We start from the raw sequence: 19885 nt of genomic DNA, 5'->3' as shown, positions 1-19885 counted from the left end.
TCTTAATCACCTCTACTAAAATGAGAACCAAATCTTTTGAATCGCGGTAATTATATTTAGGATTTAGGATTGATAATTTTATATTAAAATAAGTTTTAACAAATTTTTTTATTTACGAAAAAGTTTACACTAGTCCGGTAAATCAATTTACTCAAATTAAAAGGGTTAATAAATAATTTTTTCTAGTCAAAATTAAAATCTTTTTTTTAAGCATTATTGACTCTGTTACAACATAGTATTTGTGCATAGCGGCTCCATCATTCATGTGAGAGTGTAAATCAAGACACCGGGTGCTACTAGATTACAAGGTCTTTGGGTGTATTTCCCAAACCTAATTTTACTTAGTTGTCCTCAAGGCCACAGAATATTAAATTCTCTCGACAGTAGTATCTGTAAGTGTCTCTACTTTCTCAACCTATTGAAGCACAAAAAATCAATACTGCCTCTATTGAGCCTCGATCTTATCATTCTCATGGCCTCCCATACGGGGGAATCACTACATGACATATGAACACAAGGTGTTTGACTAATTCTACTTAATTAATCTGACTAATAATTGGTAATAGATTTAGTAAATCCTAATAAATTATAAAAAAAAAATTATTTAAATACTTTTATACTAAAAATAAAGAAGAATAGGAGGAGCGAGTGGGGTCCATTGAGAATTTGAGATTGGAACTTTGGTCTTTCAGTACCGACGATTTTGGCTTGTCTGCAACTTTTTATCCTTATCAACTTTTTGTTTTGTTTTGTTTTTTTAGTACTAGTATCAACTTTTTGTTATGTCACGAAAAGGATCCCTCCAAATTCTTTGTAGTCCCTATGGTTGGCCATTTTTTTTTTTTTAACTTCTATTTATAATCTAATTTTTTGATTTTGTCGAATTATACCATAAATTTCATAAGCTCACTTCTAAACAAGGGTACACATAAAATTTTTGAAGGATATGTTATAGGAGTTGTATCATTATGTTAGACAAAAATATTCAATACCACTGTAATTACTTTTCCTCTTTCTTTATTATTATTATTTTTTATACTTAGTAATCACAACTTCGTCAAACTAATTTCAAACCCACAAGACCATGCCCATAGAAACCAATTCACATGTTCCATCATCCTATGTTTTTTTCTCATTCATGACATTTTCGCCTTTAGTCATGATATTAAGTCAGACGATGAATCACTACGCTAAACTCCGGGGCTCTTTATTTATTATTATTGTACACATATATTCACTCTATCTTTTTTTTTTTTTTTTTGATGATAAGGAAAACATATTACCACTATCCGAGAGTGTGTACTGGGTTAATCTCGCCTTGTGAGTTGTGACCCTAGTCGACAAAGGAATACAAAGAAGTAAACCAATCTAAGTTGTCCACAGCTAACAAGCTCAAACCAAGAAGGTCAATAGGATGCTCTCACTATATATTTTCTTGCATCTTTCCTTATATTCTTTAATGGTAATATACTAATATTTATAAAATTTGATTGGGATACCAATCAAATAGACCATTCATGATTCAACCATATATCAAATTGCAATTAAACTCTCAAATTTTAAATAAATAAATAAAACCCTCCAATTAGATCCTTAAATTTGTTTAAATTGTACATTTAACTCATTTGATACATATAATAACATGTTACCCCCAAGTCACATGTCACATAGATTAATAGTTTTATAAAATTATATAAAACTATTAGTTGGCAAAGACCCCAACTAGTCCAATATAATATACCTTAGTTGGCAAAGACTCCAATGCTCTGCACTTGAATTTGACATGTTGTAAACTCATATTGCACACTATTAGAGCTATCAAAACGAACAACCATGGTTCATATAGGGTGACACATGGTGGGTCAAGCCAAATTAACTCGTTTTTTAAATGAGTTACAATCTTGTGAACCTGCTTGCATAATTGTAGGTTAGTGTATAAATCGATCAGCCTATCAGCTCACTTTTCAAAATTACAAAAAAATTATGTCATATACTAATATTAACATAAATTATTAGTTTAGTATGTTAAAAATTGTCATCAAGTCTTTAAACAACCACAAAATGCTTCATTACATACAAAATTTTAAAAGATAGTGAAAAGCAAAAAAAATCTAAATTTTAATTTCAAAATTTTTAAATTTTATTTAAAAGAGCAAGTAGATAACTTGTGGATTATACAAGTGAAATTAATACAAGTCGACCGGAGACTATTTTAGTTCACCATTAAATAGGGTTAAACAATCTAAGTCGATACAAATTCAGTTCTTATACGATAGACCGCGATCTACAATGTATTGTGGACCAAGGTTACAAAACGACGTCGTGACAAAGCTCTATACACCTATGTCTAAAACCCTAAAAATCGCGAATGGTTGCTATAACAGCTCTATACACCTATGTCTAAAACCCTAAAAAAAAGTGCGTCTAAACAAAGCTTTTGCTAAACCCTTGGCCATTGTGGCATCGCACAGGATGCACAAAACCGGCTAGTCTTCCTCAGTTCCTCAGTTGAAGCTTTCCTAATACGATGTTTCCGCCTCACAATTCTCAGTCTCGCCCTTCTTCTCAACTCCACTCTAATGGACTCCCTGCTTCTGCTCCTCCTCCTCCTCCTGCACAGGTTATTCCTCGCCCAAAACTCTTGTATAATTGTTATGCTGTTTATTTAAATTTCGTATTTAATTGTTGTTGAAATTGATCAGGTTATGAGCAACCCAGGAATGCAAATTCAGCCTCCGCCTTTCAACCCGCAGGGTTTAATCACTCCAAATACGCATCCACGTTTCCCGTTTCAAGGTCCTCAAAACCCAAACAACCAAATCAATAATGTTTTCCCTCAAATGCCTGGACAGTTTTTTCCTCAAAATGCAGTAAACCCGGCTCAGTTCTTCAATCCGAATGGTAACTTTGGGTTGCCAAACGGCCAGTGTAATTTGCCTAATAACAACCTGATGCAAACTGTGAATCAGTTATTGCAACTCCAAATGCAATTGCAAATGCAAATGCAGATGCCTAATTTTGCTCAGGGAATTGGTATGCCTGGCATTCCAGGGGTTGGTGTGCAAAATCCAGCTTTTACTGGGAATTCGCAGTTTACACAGCAACCAATGAATGGGAATTTTTTGAATCAATCTCAACAAGGGAATGCACCTCCCATGAATGCTTTTGGCATGGTGCCCCAGCCTCATCTAAACCAGAGCAGCTTAAATCATCCTGATGCTGCTAAGTCACAGGTACAATATTACTCTTACTGTTTTGCTGCCCTATTTCAAATGGAAAGAAAACTTGCCCTTAATAAGCAGGGAAGAAGGCAAGTAGAGTGCTTGGTGTGAATTTTATGAAATACATGTATGGATTCTGTTCGTCTTGGATTTAGTTTGCACTTAAAAAATTAGAAAACTATGTGCTATGTTAATGGTGTCTTGGTGCAAAAGAAGAGGCTACTGTGTGAAATCAGGATAACTTAACACACTTTCTGAACTGTTTGATAGGCAGTGAGAGTATCCTTGCTATGTAAGGTTATTTCTATGGCATACGGGGGATTTTGGTTTATCGTGGCTGAGGTTATAGGCAATTTAGTTGAACTACATCAGAGTTAGATGCTGAAAAATGCAATATAGTGGTTTTTAAATTAGTTATCTCAAGAGTTGAAGCTTCAAAATAGATGCAATGCTTATTACATCTTCATTCTGCATAATGCCGTAACATAGATGATGGTTGAGGCTCTGTGCAATGGGTTGGCTCTTTTATGTATTATTTGAATCTTCACAAATATTTGTAGGGAGATCTTGGACAAGCAGCCAGAGGCGATACAAAAGGAAACTGGAAAAGTTCTCCGAACAACAACTTCAAGAGAAACCAGAGACATGATGCACCACATACTGGGTATGTTTATCCAAGAGATTTTTAAAGACTAAGTATATATTTTATATTGTTAAAAATGGATATTGTTCATTTACTTTGATCAAATTGCTTGCAGATTTAGGAAGGCCGTGCCTCAGTCTGTTCAAAATGCTAAAAGAAACTTCAACAATCATAATGATAGCCTAAGAAAAGGTTATTAATTTTATCCCCTATGCTTTATTGCTAAAAGCCTGTCCTTTTGTTTGATTTTTTTATTTTTATTATTTATTTATTTATTTTTTTATTTACATGCTCTTGCTTGCAGAGTTGCAGATTCTAGTGTGGTTTCTGTAACTATTGTTTTTCTCTTATTTCTATAGCTATGAAGATATTTCTCTAGGTCTCTACTATGCTTCCTTGATAGTTGATACACATCTGGTTAAAGATAAGGCACATCAATTGCTAGGCTAGATTTGGGATTTGTGGGAATTATAATCTGATTACCCAGCCTTAAGTTTTGAAGCCACTCAAGGAGTCGTTTTCTAGATTTTAGTTTTTCTCCCTTTTTTAACCGTTTTTTTTTTTCATCCTGTCTGTCTTTTGCAGTTTTGCTCTTTGACAACCAAAATTGCACTTCAAATGCCAAGCCTATATTCAGTTATACCCAAAAAACTTTCCGAAGGCCCTGAAGTAGTTGTCTATTCCAATTCCATATAATCCATGTTCTCAATAGATTTATACTGAGTTCTTTCTTTCCTTCCTTCCTTCCTAAGCTTATTTATTTATTGATAGGCAAAGAGAATATATTCAACAGTGCACCTGGTTTTATCTCCCAGAACAAAACCAAATTCATATCAACCCTCCAAATGAACTATACAAGCTTTAAGCCTATCTAAAAGATCTAGTAAAGAGCTACCGAGGGTGTGTATCATTGTATCCAAGAAAAATGGCTATGCACCAAAAAGATCTTTAAATCTATTTAACAACATCTGTTGGCATTTGAAGCTCCGATGGACCAATGATTCTTTTCATTCCATAATAGCCACATCAAACACATAGGGATCAAATTTGGTTCATGATTTCTTCCTATGTTCTTTTGAAATTCTCACTCCCAATCTGCTTCCAAAGCAAGGTAATAGCATAAGAAAATCTTAGAGCAAGATAGAAGGTTTTGACAAGAAAAGCTTATTATTTGTCACATTCCAAGCACTTGATCTCTTTCACTAAGATTCTTGTCCCTTATTTATAGAACTATGAAGGGCATGATAGAAATAAAGAAGGTTTTTCAGTTTCCGGCCTTGGGTATTTCTATGAAACTTCAAATGCAATTAGACTAAATCATTAGCTATTGAAAGAAGAGAGCCTATCTTGGCCTTTCCGTCCAAGGATATTGTATGTATGTCAGCAAATCTTTTTAAGCGGTTGCTTGTGGCACCTACATTTGTCCCAAGAATTGACTCTAACATTATCTTCCATGTTGAAACAGATAGTTTTAATAAACAAGTTCTTACATTTAACCATACCTTTCCACTTAAACAACTGAGGGATCCTTTGTCTTCCTTTTTACTACAGTCTTATTTCTATTATGCTAGACCTCCATGATGTTGGTAAGTCATGAAACATGGACTATACAATATTGTGAGGGAACTGAAATGATATGAACCCTGCAAAATGTTTAGTTATGTTCTTAGAGTTGCACTAGTGCAAAAAATGAGTTCTTGAATGTTGACATGTGTGTGTTTAAAGCACCGGGACTAGGAGAACCTAAGCAATAGCTACTTTTTTTATCTAAAGTTTTAATGTCAACTTTAACCGGCTCTATATACTATTTGAAAGCAGAAAGATTCAGCATAGTTCAAAAAGAAAATTTAGAACATTTTATTTATTTAGAAATGATTCTGGGCTTGGTGAGTGGTCAAATTCTCAACTTCTTACTTATCGTTCATTAGATGCATTCAAGTTTTGAATAACCTATGTGAAAGCACAGGTTGGTGCATACATGTTTCCCCAAAGCCCATATGATGCTGAAGTCTTTTCAGATTATTCCTTTTATTTTTTTTTTAAATTTTATTTTTTTTCTAGAAATCCAACCATTGTGTAATCCATTACAAAGAACTTTTTCTAGTGCGAACAAGTGATCTGTATGGATTTTCAAGAAGAGAGGAGCCATGGTGGTCCCTTCAGGACCATTTGATCCCATGAGAGATTGAAAGTTGGATCTACTCAGCTACATGTGCATCTGGTCCATCTTGTTTTACCATTATCTATTTATTTAGACTTTTGCTGGGAGTGGCGGTGACTTGAAGCTGTAGGTCCTAACCATATGGCATGCCTGTGAAATTCATGCGCTTGAAGAATGATTCATATTGTCTTCATAATTAAATGAAATTTGAATTTCATAGTAAAACCGATGTTACTAGGATATAAATGCCACTACTTTCCATGCCAGTTTTTTCACATCTGTCTACATGCAATTTCTGCTATTTGTTATGGTCTATATTATATTCTGATCACCAACCTTTTGTTCTCAACAGCACACAGTAAAGGTGGGCCTGAAAATTCTCCCAAGAAACAAAATCAAAATGAGAAAAAGAGGTAATTTTTTGGTCTTGTAGATGTCATTTTTTTAAAGTACAGGGGAATGGGAATGGGAATTGAACCTGTATGACCTTCTACCTATGTACTGTTGTCTGGAGTTCTCTTTTAGTTCTATGCCACTTTCCTTTCTTTTAATAATGGGAAGCACACTAATCTTATTTCTGGATTTATTTGCAAATGGATTGTATTTTGACACCATTTATTTGGTGTATATTGAAGTTTTTGATGTTCATGAAATATTTCAAAACATGCTTGGAGTACTAGGGGGGGGGGGGGGATAAATTTCATTCCACATAAATACTTAAGTTTTTTTCTTGACAAATTAGTGTATTCTAGCTAAAGTCTATGGCCATCATTGAAGAAGTAATAAAATCCAAGGCAAAGGTATACATGCTTTAATTGTTTTCTTTTTTTGAATAAAACAAAATTGTGAAATACAAATATTTTATTCCCTTGTTCTTAGGCTTGAATTAAATTCTAGATATTTAGTTTTTATGGCCATCACAGTTTAATAAGTTTTCTTTCATGCGAACCTCGGAAGGTGAAAGTTGCATTGTCACAACTCACAATTGTGCTTTAATTAGCATAGTTCTATCACTTCTATGTTTATGGTTGGCAATGAGGGTGTGTCTCATACTTGTTAGTAACGGTTAAACCCTAAGCCCGTTTATAGATAAAGCCCATTAGGGTTTTCTATATTCTTGTATAAGTAGTGATAGCCTGTACAGTTCTATACACAGAGAAATACATGAATATACTTGATTCTCTCACATATTCACATGGTATCAGAGCCTAAACCCTAGGACCTAAGCCATCTCGCCGCCGCCATCGGAGCCTCGTCGGAGTTCTTCACCTACCGCGAACTATTTCACGTTTCACGTCGGTCTCGTGGTTCTTTCTCCGATCTAACACCACAGACCCCTCAGGAACGTCGTCGCGAGTCTACCGCTGCAAACCCGGTCTTCATCTGTCGCCGCACGCGCCCTCACGCGCCGCCGCCACCGTCGGGAAGTCCGAAGGTTTTCCGGCCATATGGGATCAGGGTTACGAGTAGAACGTGTACCTCTACGGAGATTAGTTGATGCCTCTGCGGGATCAGTGACAGATTCCAGTGGAAGTGGTAGAACCGCAGCAGGAGGATCAGATGACCCGGGTGAGTCAACAGGAGTCTCAGCAGGTGAAGGGCGAGAACGGCGTTGATAAACCTAAAGGGGGCGGTTAGGGGCAGCTAGAGGATCAGTACTTTGGGCAAGAGGACCAAGGTAAGGAATATGGAGGACTTCTCGAATGGTGTCTTTTGGAGAAGGCTGGAAGAAAGGGGATGACTCAATAAAGGTGACATCTGCAGACACAAAGTGCCGTTTGAGTGACGAAGAATAACACCTATAACCCTTTTGTAGCCTGGAATAGCCTAAAAACACACACTTAACAGCTTTAGGATCCATCTTTGACCGCCCTGGCGTCATGTCATGGACAAAACAAACACACCCAAAATCCCGAGGAGGAAGAGGAAAAAGATCAACAGAAGGATACACAATGGAATACGGGGTAAGGTTGTTTAAAACAGAGGATGGCATGCGATTGATCAAATAACATGCAGTAAGGATAGCATCAGCCCAAAAATGAGAGGGAACATGAAAATGCAATATCATAGTACGAGCAATTTCTACCAGATGCCTATTTTTCCTCTCAGCAACCCCGTTCTGCTGAGGTGTGTAAACACAGGACTTTTGGTGTAACATACCCCGAGATTGCATAAAGGATTGGAAAGGAGCAGATAGATACTCTTTGGCATTGTCACTACGTAAAACATGGATGGGAGTACCAAATTGGGTTTGTATTTCATTGCAGAAATTCTGAAAGATATTGAACAACTCAGAACGATTTCTCATAAGGAAAACCCAAGTACATCGTGAATAATCATCAATAAAGGTTACAAAATAATTGAAACCTAAGGTAGAATTGACTCGATAAGGACCCCAAACATCTGTATGCACTAAATCAAAGATGGACACAGACCGATTATTGACTCTTCTTGGAAAAGACTTACGGAATTGCTTTCCAAGATGACACGACCTGCAATCTAAGGACTCAACAGAGATACCTGGAACCATCCGTTGAAGTTTGGATAGACTCGGATGACCAAGACGACTATGGATAAGCAAAGGTGAATATGTGGATGCCCTGGCAGCAACACCCCCTCGCATGTAATAGAGACCCTGTGACTCAAGCCCTGTGCCAATCACCTTTCCCGTACTGCGATCCTGCACAACAACCGAATCAGCACAAAAGGTTATAGAGCAGTTAAGGGTACGAGTGATTTTACTCACAGAAATAAGGTTGAAAGGACTATTGGGCACATATAAAACAGACTCTAAAGGGAAAGAGGGAATAGGTGAAGCCTGGCCAACACCAACCGCTGGAGTTTGATGACCATTTGCTAAAGTAATCATGGGTAAAGTTTTAGACTGAGAAACATTAGACATAAGCGAGACATTACCAGAAATATGATCTGAAGCACTTGAATCCAGTATCCAAGTATTAGGAGTACTGGAATGATAGAGACAAACAAGTGAGGAGGCACCAGGGTTGGAGGAAGGTGTGGTAATGACCTCTCGGGAGGCTTTAAACCGGAGGTACTCTTCATAGTCATTTGGGGCGAAACTACTGAGCCTGAGTCTCTGAACCAGTGGTTTGCACCATATTGACAGAACGTGAGGGCTTGCCATGTAGCTTCCAGCAGCGATCCTTGGTGTGCCCCACCATGTTACAGTACTCGCATCGACGGACACCACGACGACCACCATTGTTACTGGTATGTCCAGATAGCTCCTTCTCTGCTGTTCGAGAGACTAAAACAGAAGAATCTCCAATGGGCTCAATAGGAGCAGATGCAACTCTGAGCAATCTAGCAACGGTCTCATTCAATGTGGGTACAATAGGACTAGCCAAAATTTGATCACGAACATGTGCAAGGTCAGGACGAAGGCCAGCCAGAGCAAGCACCATAAAGAACTTGTCATACTGCTTAATGTGCTCATCAACATCCTTCTTATGTGGCATAAGGTTATGGTACTCCTGTTGCAAAGCTTCAATCCGGCCTAAGTACTCAGGCATACTCAAATCAGTAGCTCCACGATGATTAAGGATATTCGTGACTAGTGAATAGAGACCCTATACATCGTTGGTGTATAAAGTCTTTGCTTTATTCCAAAGCTCATAACATGTCTCATAATCCTTATAAATATTATGGAGCTTAGGGTCGATTGACTGCCATAACATGTTACACAATAAGGCATCGACCCTCTCCCATTCATTCTTATTTTCTTTATCATCCACAACTTTCACATCTAAATGTGCAGACACACCTCGCCCCTTGAACCACAGTTTGATAGAAGCAGCCCATGATGCATAGTTTTCACCCCCAACCAATTTATCAACAGTAATAGTAAGGTAGGAAGTAAAGGAAGGTGTAGGTGATGCCATAATGTGAAGAAGGAAGGGAAAACAATACTATGCTACCCTTCCTTAGGGTTTAACAATCTACACTTTTCTTTACTTCCTACCCTACTATCACGGTTGATAAGTTGGTTGGGGGTGAAAACTATGCATCATGGGCTGCGTCTGTCAAACTGTGGTTCAAGGGGCAAGGTGTGTCTGCACATTTAGATGTGAAAGTTGTGGATGATAAATAAAATAAGAATGAATGGGATAGGGTCGATGCCTTATTGTGTAACATGTTATAGCAGTCAATCGACCCTAAACTCTATAATATTTATAAGGCTTATGAGACGTGTTATGAGGTTTTGAATAAAGCGAAGTCTTTATACACCAACGATGTACAAGGTCTCTATTCACTAGTCACGAATATCCTTAATCATCGTGGAGCTACTGATTTGAGTATGCCTGAGTATTTAGGCCGGATTGAAGCTTTACAACAGGAGTACCATAACCTTATGCCACATAAGAAGGATGCTGATGATCACATTAAGCACTATGACAAGTTCTTTATGGTGCTTGCTCTGGCTGGCCTTCGTCCGGACCTTGCACATGTTCGTGATCAAATTTTGGCTAGTCCTGCTGTACCCACCTTGAATGAGACCGCTGCTAGACTGCTCAGAGTTGCATCTGCTCCTCTTGTTGAGCCCATTGGAGATTCTTCCGTTTTAGTCTCTCGAACATCAGAGAAGGAGCTATTTGGACATACCAGTAACAATGGTGGTCGTCGTTGCGAGTACTGTAACAAGGTGGGGCACACCAAGGATCGCTGCATGGCAAGCCCTCACGTTCTGTCAATATGGTGCAGACCACTGGTTCAGAGGCTCAGGCTCACAGTAGTTTCGCCCCAAATGACTATGAAGAGTACCTCCGGTTTAAAGCCTCCCGAGAGGTCACTACCACACCTTCCTCCAAGCCTAGTACCTCCTCACTTGTTTGTCTCTCTCATTCCAGTACTCCTAATACTTGGATACTGGATTCAGGTGCCTCAGATCATATTTCTGGTAATGTCTCGCTTATGTCTAATGTTTCTCAGTCTAAAGCTTTACCCATGATTACTTTAGCAAATGGTCATCAAACTCCAGCTGTTGGTGTTGGCCAGGCTTCACCTATTCCCTCTTTCCCTTTAGAGTCTGTGTTATATGTGCCCAATAGTCCTTTCAACCTTATTTCTGTGAGTAAAATCACCCGTACCCTTAACTGCCCAATTGTCCTGAATTTGAAGGTTTAAAGTTATGATATATCAGCATCTGTAGGACTTAATTTATCACTGGTGTTTAACTCCATTGTGTATCACCCAACTTGTTCTTCATTAGCCACTAGTCCTTATCAGTTTATAGTTCTACTAAATTGTTTAAACAAAAGAAAAAAAGAAATACATTTTATCAATTTAAAGGTAGTTTAAACATTTTCCGAAGTTGAATAAAATTAAATTATGAATTTACAAAATTGTCCTCTGAATTAATGGTCTTAACCCTAAAAACCAACAGCACTGGATTTGATATTGTCACAAGAGTTGGTAGATTGTAATCTGACAATAACTAATTTTTAAAATGCCAATATAGTTGGGGTTGGGGGACCACATTTGAACTTTTTTCTACTATAGTATTATATTATTTAGCTATAGTTTTACCCATATGATAATCAGTTCATCTAGAGCTCACTTTTGTGTTTTTGTTGTTCCTGTTGTTGTTGATTTCTTGTTGTTATTATTATTATGCAAAGGCCACTCCCTTTGTTATACACTGAGAAAGAAATACAACAATGGAGGGAAGACCGAAGGAAAAATTATCCTTCAAAAGCCAACATTGAGAAGGTTTGCCACTTGAATTCATTCTTTGTTTAATACCTCTATGAAGAGGTGATTTAAGTTAGCCTGAACTTTCAATTTGCTGCAGAAGTCGCAAAAATTGGCTGGGACTGAAGACAATGCAAATGCTGCAAAATTGCGCCGCCAGGTATGCTGAATTGCTGATGATCTGATATGCCACAATTTTCCTACAGCCAAGCCATGGAAACTGGGGATGTTGTGAATACTAGGGATACACTTAAAACTTGATAATATTTTATGCAAGTAGTTTTCTATTGAAGTATTGCTTTTCAAGTTCTATCAAAAATTATAGTCATCATTCATGAGAGCAAGAAGCACAGTTCTCAAGGTCATAGGGGAGAACAGACTAGTAAAGAAAACACTTTGTAGTTGGACTGTCAACTGTGTTTAGGGTCTGCTTATCTCTATTGCCAGAACTGCTGTTTTGATTTTGTTTTCTGAGTTCTTAACAGTAAAATAAAGCAGTAAGGCGTAAACTACTTGTTGACTACAAATCATACTTCACATTGTACCACAAGTTTTTTGTCTTGATTTTGGTGTATAGAAATTCTGCACACTATCTTTTTCCTCTTCCTTTGTCTAGTCTAGAAATAATGTGTAGAGAGACTAATTGATATTTCTCCTTGTCATTTCACTTGATTGATATTACTAGTTCTATATCTCATAGTTAACCGTGGGTATTTGTTTGTCATCTTACTGAATGATTTCATGCATACTTCTTCAGCAACTCAAGGAAATTTTGGCTAAGCAAGCAGAGCTAGGTTGTGAAATTGCAGAAATACCATCTTCCTATCTGTCAGACTTGGAGAGACCAGGCCATGAAAGGGAGAACAGAAGGCCATTCCGTAAGAATGAAAAGTTCCAATACAAATCAAACAAAAGGGGACGATTTGGTCAAAAGAATCAGTTCTCCAAAAAGCAAAAATTTGAGGACCCCAGTTCATCCAACATTCAAGAGCAGAATGACAACAACTCAAGGGAACAGAAGTTGGAAAAAAGTGGCTCAGCTTCACAGAGCAAAAGGAAACCAACTCTTTTGCAAAAGCTGCTGGGTGCAGACATTAGAAGAGATAAGCAGCATCTATTGCAAGTTTTTAGGTTCATGGTTATGAATTCTTTCTTCACAGAATGCCCTGAGAAGCCTCTGAAATTTCCATCGGTGATTGTTAAAGAATCAGAGAATCAGAATGTGGCTTCTGAACAAGCATCCCCGCCTCTGAAATCTCCATCTCTTATTGTTCGAGAACCAGGGAATCAGAATGTGGCCATTGAACAAGCATCCCCACCTCTGAAATCTCCATCTCTGATTGCTAGAGAATCAGGGAATCAGAATGTGGCCATTGAACAAGCATTCCCTATTGAAGAACCGTTCAATGACGACAATGATGAGGACAAGAAATTCAAAGAACTGGATGATTTACTTTATCAGAACGTTGGTCACACCGAAGAGGAAGAAAACCAAGAGGAAGGAGAAATCATTGATTAGTAGTGTTGAACTCGTGTGTGCATGAGTTGTATAGTTTGTCTTCTAACTGTTTATGGAGTTGAATTTTATTTACTGTAGAAATCTCTACTATCTATCTTTTTATGAATCCTTTTCTTAGTTGTATGCGGAAGAATATGGACTAAGGGTGTGTTTGGAAAGTTGGGAAATGAGTCATTTTTTGGAATTAGTTTCATTTCCCGTGTTTGGTTGCATTATGAAAAATTGTCTGTGTGTTTGGTTCATTTTCCGGAAAATGGGTGGAAAATGAGTAGAAATGTATAATTATATATTTTTATTATTTTATTTAATATATAAAAATATATAAATTAATAATATTTATTATTATTATTAAAAAGAAACCTCGTTGCTCTGATTTCCGGCAGACTGGTTTCCGACGTCGGACTGGAGAGCTGTCCCTCTCTAGCTTGGAGTGTTTTTCCAGAAAAAATGGGTTAATTTTCGTGGTCAACGAAAATAATTTTTGTGGTCAACGAAAATAATTTTCGTTGATCACATTTTCTGGATGTTGCCAAACACCAAAAGCCTGAAAAATAATTTTTGAGTTACCAAACACACCCTAAATAGAGAATGCCAAGCCTTGCAAGTTTCAGAGAAGACTTTGTAAACTGTTTTAGCTAAAGATGATTTAGCAGGTATAGTTATTGCTGAAGTTTGTGTAGGTGATATGGCTGCTATTTGTTGGAGTGGATTTTGAGAGAATAGGATTGATATTGCATGAGGAATGGAATAGATAATAAATAAAATAGTAATTCTATTATATTGTTTGGTTTCGTGAATTAATGGAGCATATTTCAGTATTTGGTTAGTCTAAGAAAAAAATGTTTTGCCAAAAATCTTGTGGTTCAGTGGTATCTAGTTCCATCCCTACATGAGAGGGGGTGGTTCGAGCTTCAAGTGTCCATGATCTAACTACTTTAAAGCAACGAGGGAGGATCTAAGAGCTTTAAACTAATGAGAAAAGGAATAAGTGTAGTGAAATAGTTCACTTTTTAGAGTTTTTTTTTTCTCGATTTAGAAATTAACTTTAGAGTTCAGTATTATTGTTAAAATGCACATATCAATATTAAAAAGTGGAAGAGCTTTGCACCATTAAAAACCCGCATAATACATAAAACACCTTTTGGTATAATATTTTGGTAAGATTGTGTACTTTCAATTCTATACACGGGCACTTCATATTCCATCAGAGTGTGGAATCTAGTATAGATTCGTGTGCATTTGTAAATGTGTGCATAAACTCTAACTAAAACTTAATTTAAAATTTATTGGAAGTACAAAAATCTTACCAAAAATACATTCCTACCAAAAAATATCTCCTAAAATAATGCATAATATCCACAAATAATAATATCATGATTCTAAATGCACACAAAATTACTAATTCGCACTTTCGTAAATATATGTAAATAAATAATCCAATAAATCTAAAAAAAATCATGACCATGCACAAATTCGAGATCAAAGCCTAGACTTGTCCTTAGTTCTCATGGGCGGAGGGGGTTTCATAAAATCTGCAATATATATATATATATAGGGAAGGGTTCAGGTGCGGGGAAGGTTTCCCGTGCGGTTGTGCGGTTACGCACCTTAAGCATTACAATCACACACCTTAAGCACACAAACAAAGCACCTTAAAAACACAAACCATGCGCACATAAAGCTTTAGGCCGACGCACCTTAAGTATATAAACCACGCACCTATGGTTTTAAAATGGCGCATCTTAAGTTTCAACAACTCACGCACCTTAAACATACAAATCACGCACCTTAAGAAGGAAAACAACGCACCTTAGGAAGGAAAACTACGCACCTTAAACTTTAAGTTCACTCACTTGAGTTTCTACACTGACGCACCTTAAGCATACAAACCACACACATTAAAAAGGAAAATCAATCACCTAAAACAACCGTGCAACCGCACCAGAGAAGGTCAACATCACGGGAACTCATTATATATATATATCAGTGTTGTAAAAATCCTGCCTAGGTCCCGATTAATCCCCGCCTAGGCGCTAGGCGCCGATCGACCGCCTAGCGTATCACATTAAATGGTGGTCTAGGCGCCTGGTCAACTAGGCGACCGCCTAGGCCGCCTAACCACCGCCTAAGCCGCTTAGGCGTTGACCGCCTAGGCCTCCTAGGCGCCGACTAAACCTCCTAGGCACCGTCTAGGCTGCCTAGTCGGTCAATTAACTATTGTTCATTTTTCTTTTAATGGGTTAGTTCACTCAAAACAACATTGTTTTGAGCGAAATAATTCTAAATTGTACAAACTCTAGATATTTTTTAAGTTAATATTTAATATTTTAGTATTAACTATTAAAGTATTATATAATTTATAATTATTAGTTTTTAAAAAATAAAAAATACTTAAATAAATTTAAAAAAAAATGCATTGACGCCTAGGCGCCGATTAATCCCCGCCTAGGCTTCCTAGGCGCGGCGCCTAGCGATCTTTTCAACCATGATATATATATATAGGAATTGGATCCAGTGAGATCACCTAATTTAGACGAGATCATGAGATCAAATCATAGGCATTCATTATTTTAATTTAATGGTTGTGATTCCTTTTATTATTTTTTGGATCAGGCGCCTATTTTTTAAATAGTAGGGGTATTTTAGTATTTTTAATATGATATGCATCTTTTAATTTTGATTATGCGTGACTTTCTCTGGTGGGTTACATTTAGTTTTTCTTTCCGTCTTTTTTTGGGTTTCATTCCCCACACTGTCTACACACTTGCACTGTAGTCGTATATCTCTCCATAGGTTAAAGGTTCCATGGATTAATCCGTGATTCGATGTTCCAGAAGGTTGAGGAAATCGGCATCAGGTATGTTGTTCTCTTGTTTTATTTATTTATTTATTTATTTATTTTTCTTTTCCCTTTTTTTCCTCAACGTTTGGTGTTGTTTTGTGTTTTTTTTTGGGGTTTTCTAGGGTTTGGCGGGGGGAGGGGGAGGGGGCGGGGGCGGTAATGGGTGTCGTGGTGGGTTTTCGGGTTTCTTGGGGTTCATTCATGTTAATACATGTACTCCATGTCATGTATTAAAATAGCTTTATTTCTATTGATTTTGACCTGAAATTTTATTTAACGTGGGAGTCTTGTGTGTACCTGATTAATATAATTTAGTTCTTGTTATTAGACGAGCTATGAGTCTATGATGCTTGTGTATTGATCATTTTCTCTCTTGCCAATTGCAGAGAACTAAAGTTTGATGCAATAGAATTGCCTACTGAAGCATTCACAAATATACATCGGGATAGGAACATCAACTTCGTGTTGGGATCTACGACTCATGTTGGGTGAAATTCAATTGTAGTCACAGACAATTCCTTTTTGTTTCATATATTTTTTTATGTTAGACTATGGTCATATTGTCTTTGTTTAGTAGTTTCCCGGATCCTTTATCTCATTATTTATTTTAATGCACAGAGTATTTATTTAGACGTAATAAAGTAGTTGGTGTGAACAATCTGTGCACTAACTACTAAATTGTTAAGCACACACATATGCACGCACAACACGCCGTCTTAAAGAAATGCACACTCCTACAATATCAAAATGTGGGTTTTAGCCCTCGCTAAACTAATTAACGCACAGACTTACAAACCAAATCTCAAAATCACCCATGCGTAACTCCATGAACGTACAAAAAATTGCATTCAGTAATTTGCATATTTACCAGAGTTTTGCACACGCTAGCAAACACGGACGCACACACCTTCAGAATGAATCAAAAACTCGTAAAATACGCCAACGCACACAGGACCCAGAGTTGTGCACCCGCTAACACACACGACGCACACATCGTCTTCAAGAAATGCACACTCCTACAATATCATAATTGAGGTTTTAGCACCCGTTAAACTAATTAACGCCCAATAACACAAAGGCACACACCAACATATCACATCCATAAAAAAGTTTCGCTCAAAACAAAACATCCCCAAACCCTTTATTGCCTACTCAGACTTTTGCACAGGCCTAATTACACAAATGCACCCACCTCGGATTAAATTAGCTAAAGCGCGTGCACGGCCATTAAACATTTCATTCAAAATAGTGCACAATTCGTTTACTTTCCATGCATGCACTATCATCCATACTTGTGCAAGTGTTGTTGCATAAATATTTCACACAACTGCACACGCTAATAATCTCACATGCGCACACTTATTTTCCATACATGTACTAGTGGTACACACTTTAATCTACGCCCCATGCACACGCTGGTAACCTTCAATGCACACACTTTAATCTATGTCCAGTGAAACGCACACAGCTTCGCTAGCGTTTGCACACGCACCAACATTAACAATAAACGCACACACCATTCACAATAAATGCACACACCTACGGTACTACAAAAAATAAACAAACTCAATTACATACGTAGTACTAGCAATGTTGTTGGCTTTGGAAAACTTCTAGTAGATTGGTGTGAATATCCCTAAACAACTTGTATTGGGTTACCATGATTAGGATTCCTTAATATATGAGAATTATTATGTCTATTAATTTCCTTTCTCATACACATCCTTATCAAATTACAACTCTATCCTTTTCTTTTAATTTTCTCCTAATATAATTCATATTTTAATATCAATCCTAACCATTCATTCCAAATTTATAAATGGCTGAGATGGGATCTCATGATCTCATTTTATAGGGTGATCTCATTGGATCCCGCCCCTATATATATATGATTTGGTTTGTAAGTGACATATGAGTGCTATAAATTGTGACATTTAAAGTAGTAGCGTAAATTTGTGATCATGTCAATATTAATATTATTAGACTACTATCTTAGCCAACCCTGATTTACTGTCTGCTTGTTTTATTTGTTTATTTATTTATTTTCCTTCTGTCACACATCATGTGATTACTTGGTTAAAACTTTGTCTTTATCTCAATTCTAGAATTAAGAAAATTCACAGTAACCATCACTAGAAAGCCGCCACTCTCAGGTCAAAGGGGATGTTGACCTAACACGTTTTATATGTAAATGACAAATAGGAGTATAATTATCATATCTTCTCATTATAATAAAAAATAAAATAGAATAAATAAAAATGTTTTACCAGTAAATAAATTAAAATAAAAAGGGGAATTAAGTAAGTGTACTCTAGCATTATTATTATTATTATTATTATTATTATTATTATTATTATTATTATTATTATTATTATTATTATTATTATTGAAACTGTAGGGATCATATGAATCTTAACTTTTACATTTTTATTAATTTTCATATGTTATTGATTCCGAACAACTTGTTAGTAACCATAACATTGAATGAACAATTTTTAATCTCAGAAGAATTAAGTTGTCAAAACTTGTGTACTCAAAAAAAAAAAGTTGTCAAAACTTGTTAGTAACCATAACATTGAATGAACAGTTTTTAATCTCAGAAGAATTAAGTTGTCAAGCCTTGTCAGTAACCATAACATTGAATGAACAATTTTTAATCTCAAAAGAATTAAGTTGTCAAAACTTGTTAGTAACCATAACATTGAATGGCCAATTTTTAATAGGAGGCATTCAATGTTCTAGGATGCAAAGACCATATCCTAGACCAAGGCTGTCAATTTTTTTTATACGTGGTCTTGGCATTGGGATCACAAGGGAGAGTACATGGTCAAGTCTTGTTATCGCCAACTCACAACTCTGGTTCAAGATGAACGGCCTTGGTCTAGGATATGGTCTTTGCATGTCCCTCCTAAGGTTAAAACTTTTCGCTGGCAATTAGCTTCGTCTTATCTCCCAACTCGTGACGCTTTAAATGCTAGACATGTTGATTGCCATTTGATGTGTCATATGTGTAGGGTTGTGGAAGAGAGTGCCTATCATCTTTATGTTGAAAGTCCAGAAACTCGTAAGTTGTGGTTCACCTTAGGAGTAACGATTGGTCAGGTATTGAATATGGATATCGCTGCTTGGTTCTTTGAATGTATTAAGCTTTTACAAGGTGATTTGTTGGATAGATTTGTTATGGCATGCTGGGGGTTGTGGTGTGGTAGGAATGAAAATTACTGGAATGCGACCCCGGTTGACAATAATATGACGTTGCAGCGTGTGCTTTCGTTTCTGTCTAATTGGAGGGCGGCGAATGAAATTCCTGAAGTGCATAACGCGGGAGGTCGTGATGATAGGTGGGCAAAACCATTACGGGGAAGGTTTAAGATGAATACTGATGCGGCTCTGGACCATAATCGTAATGTTATGGGACTAGGGTGGGTGCTCCGGGATGATGATGGGGGTTTCCTTGCGGCAAAGAATATGCAAGTGGAAGGTTTGTATGCTGTGAGGGAGGCGGAAGCTATGTGTATGCGGGAGGCGTTGAGCTTGCTAAAGGATACGGGAATGGGAGGTGTGGACATAGAAACAGACTTTCAGCTTTTATTTAATGCTTTATCTTGTATTTCCTTTCATTCTGCTTTTGGTTTACTTGTAGACGATGTTAAAGAGTTGGCATCTTTGATAAATGATGTCCAATTCGGGTTTGTTAGGCGATCTGCGAACTGTGCAGCCCATGCTCTAGCTCGGGAGGCCATTTCGGTGTCAGGTTGCGGGGAGTGGTTTGATACTCCCCCTCAGT

At 37.1% G+C, this 19885-nt stretch overlaps 1 protein-coding gene and 1 long non-coding RNA gene across 3 annotated transcripts; both read left to right on the top strand.

Moving 5' to 3' along the window:
- Nucleotides 1-2383: 2383 nt before the first annotated feature.
- On the top strand, nucleotides 2384-13449 carry LOC115997986 (putative uncharacterized protein DDB_G0274405). Of its 2 annotated transcripts, none has more exons than XM_031237428.1 (8): nucleotides 2384-2620; nucleotides 2703-3233; nucleotides 3782-3885; nucleotides 3980-4056; nucleotides 6378-6438; nucleotides 11665-11755; nucleotides 11841-11897; nucleotides 12495-13449. In XM_031237428.1, the coding sequence occupies exons 1-8, from the start codon at nucleotides 2528-2530 to the stop codon at nucleotides 13254-13256; spliced, it is 1776 nt and encodes a 591-aa protein (XP_031093288.1). In that variant the 5' UTR covers nucleotides 2384-2527; the 3' UTR covers nucleotides 13257-13449. The 2 variants fall into 2 exon arrangements, with proteins under 2 accessions (XP_031093288.1, XP_031093287.1); XM_031237427.1 differs by having other exon boundaries at nucleotides 2385-2620; nucleotides 11838-11897.
- A 2520-nt stretch (nucleotides 13450-15969) lies between these two features.
- On the top strand, nucleotides 15970-16735 carry LOC115998022. The gene is made up of 2 exons (XR_004093823.1): nucleotides 15970-16113; nucleotides 16485-16735. It is a non-coding gene; the product is annotated as an uncharacterized LOC115998022 (long non-coding RNA).
- Nucleotides 16736-19885: the final 3150 nt, after the last annotated feature.

The sequence above is a fragment of the Ipomoea triloba genome, chromosome 12 (assembly GCF_003576645.1).
Source record: "Ipomoea triloba cultivar NCNSP0323 chromosome 12, ASM357664v1".
Taxonomy (NCBI): domain Eukaryota; kingdom Viridiplantae; phylum Streptophyta; class Magnoliopsida; order Solanales; family Convolvulaceae; genus Ipomoea; species Ipomoea triloba.
This window is presented reverse-complemented; position numbering and strand designations above follow the sequence as displayed.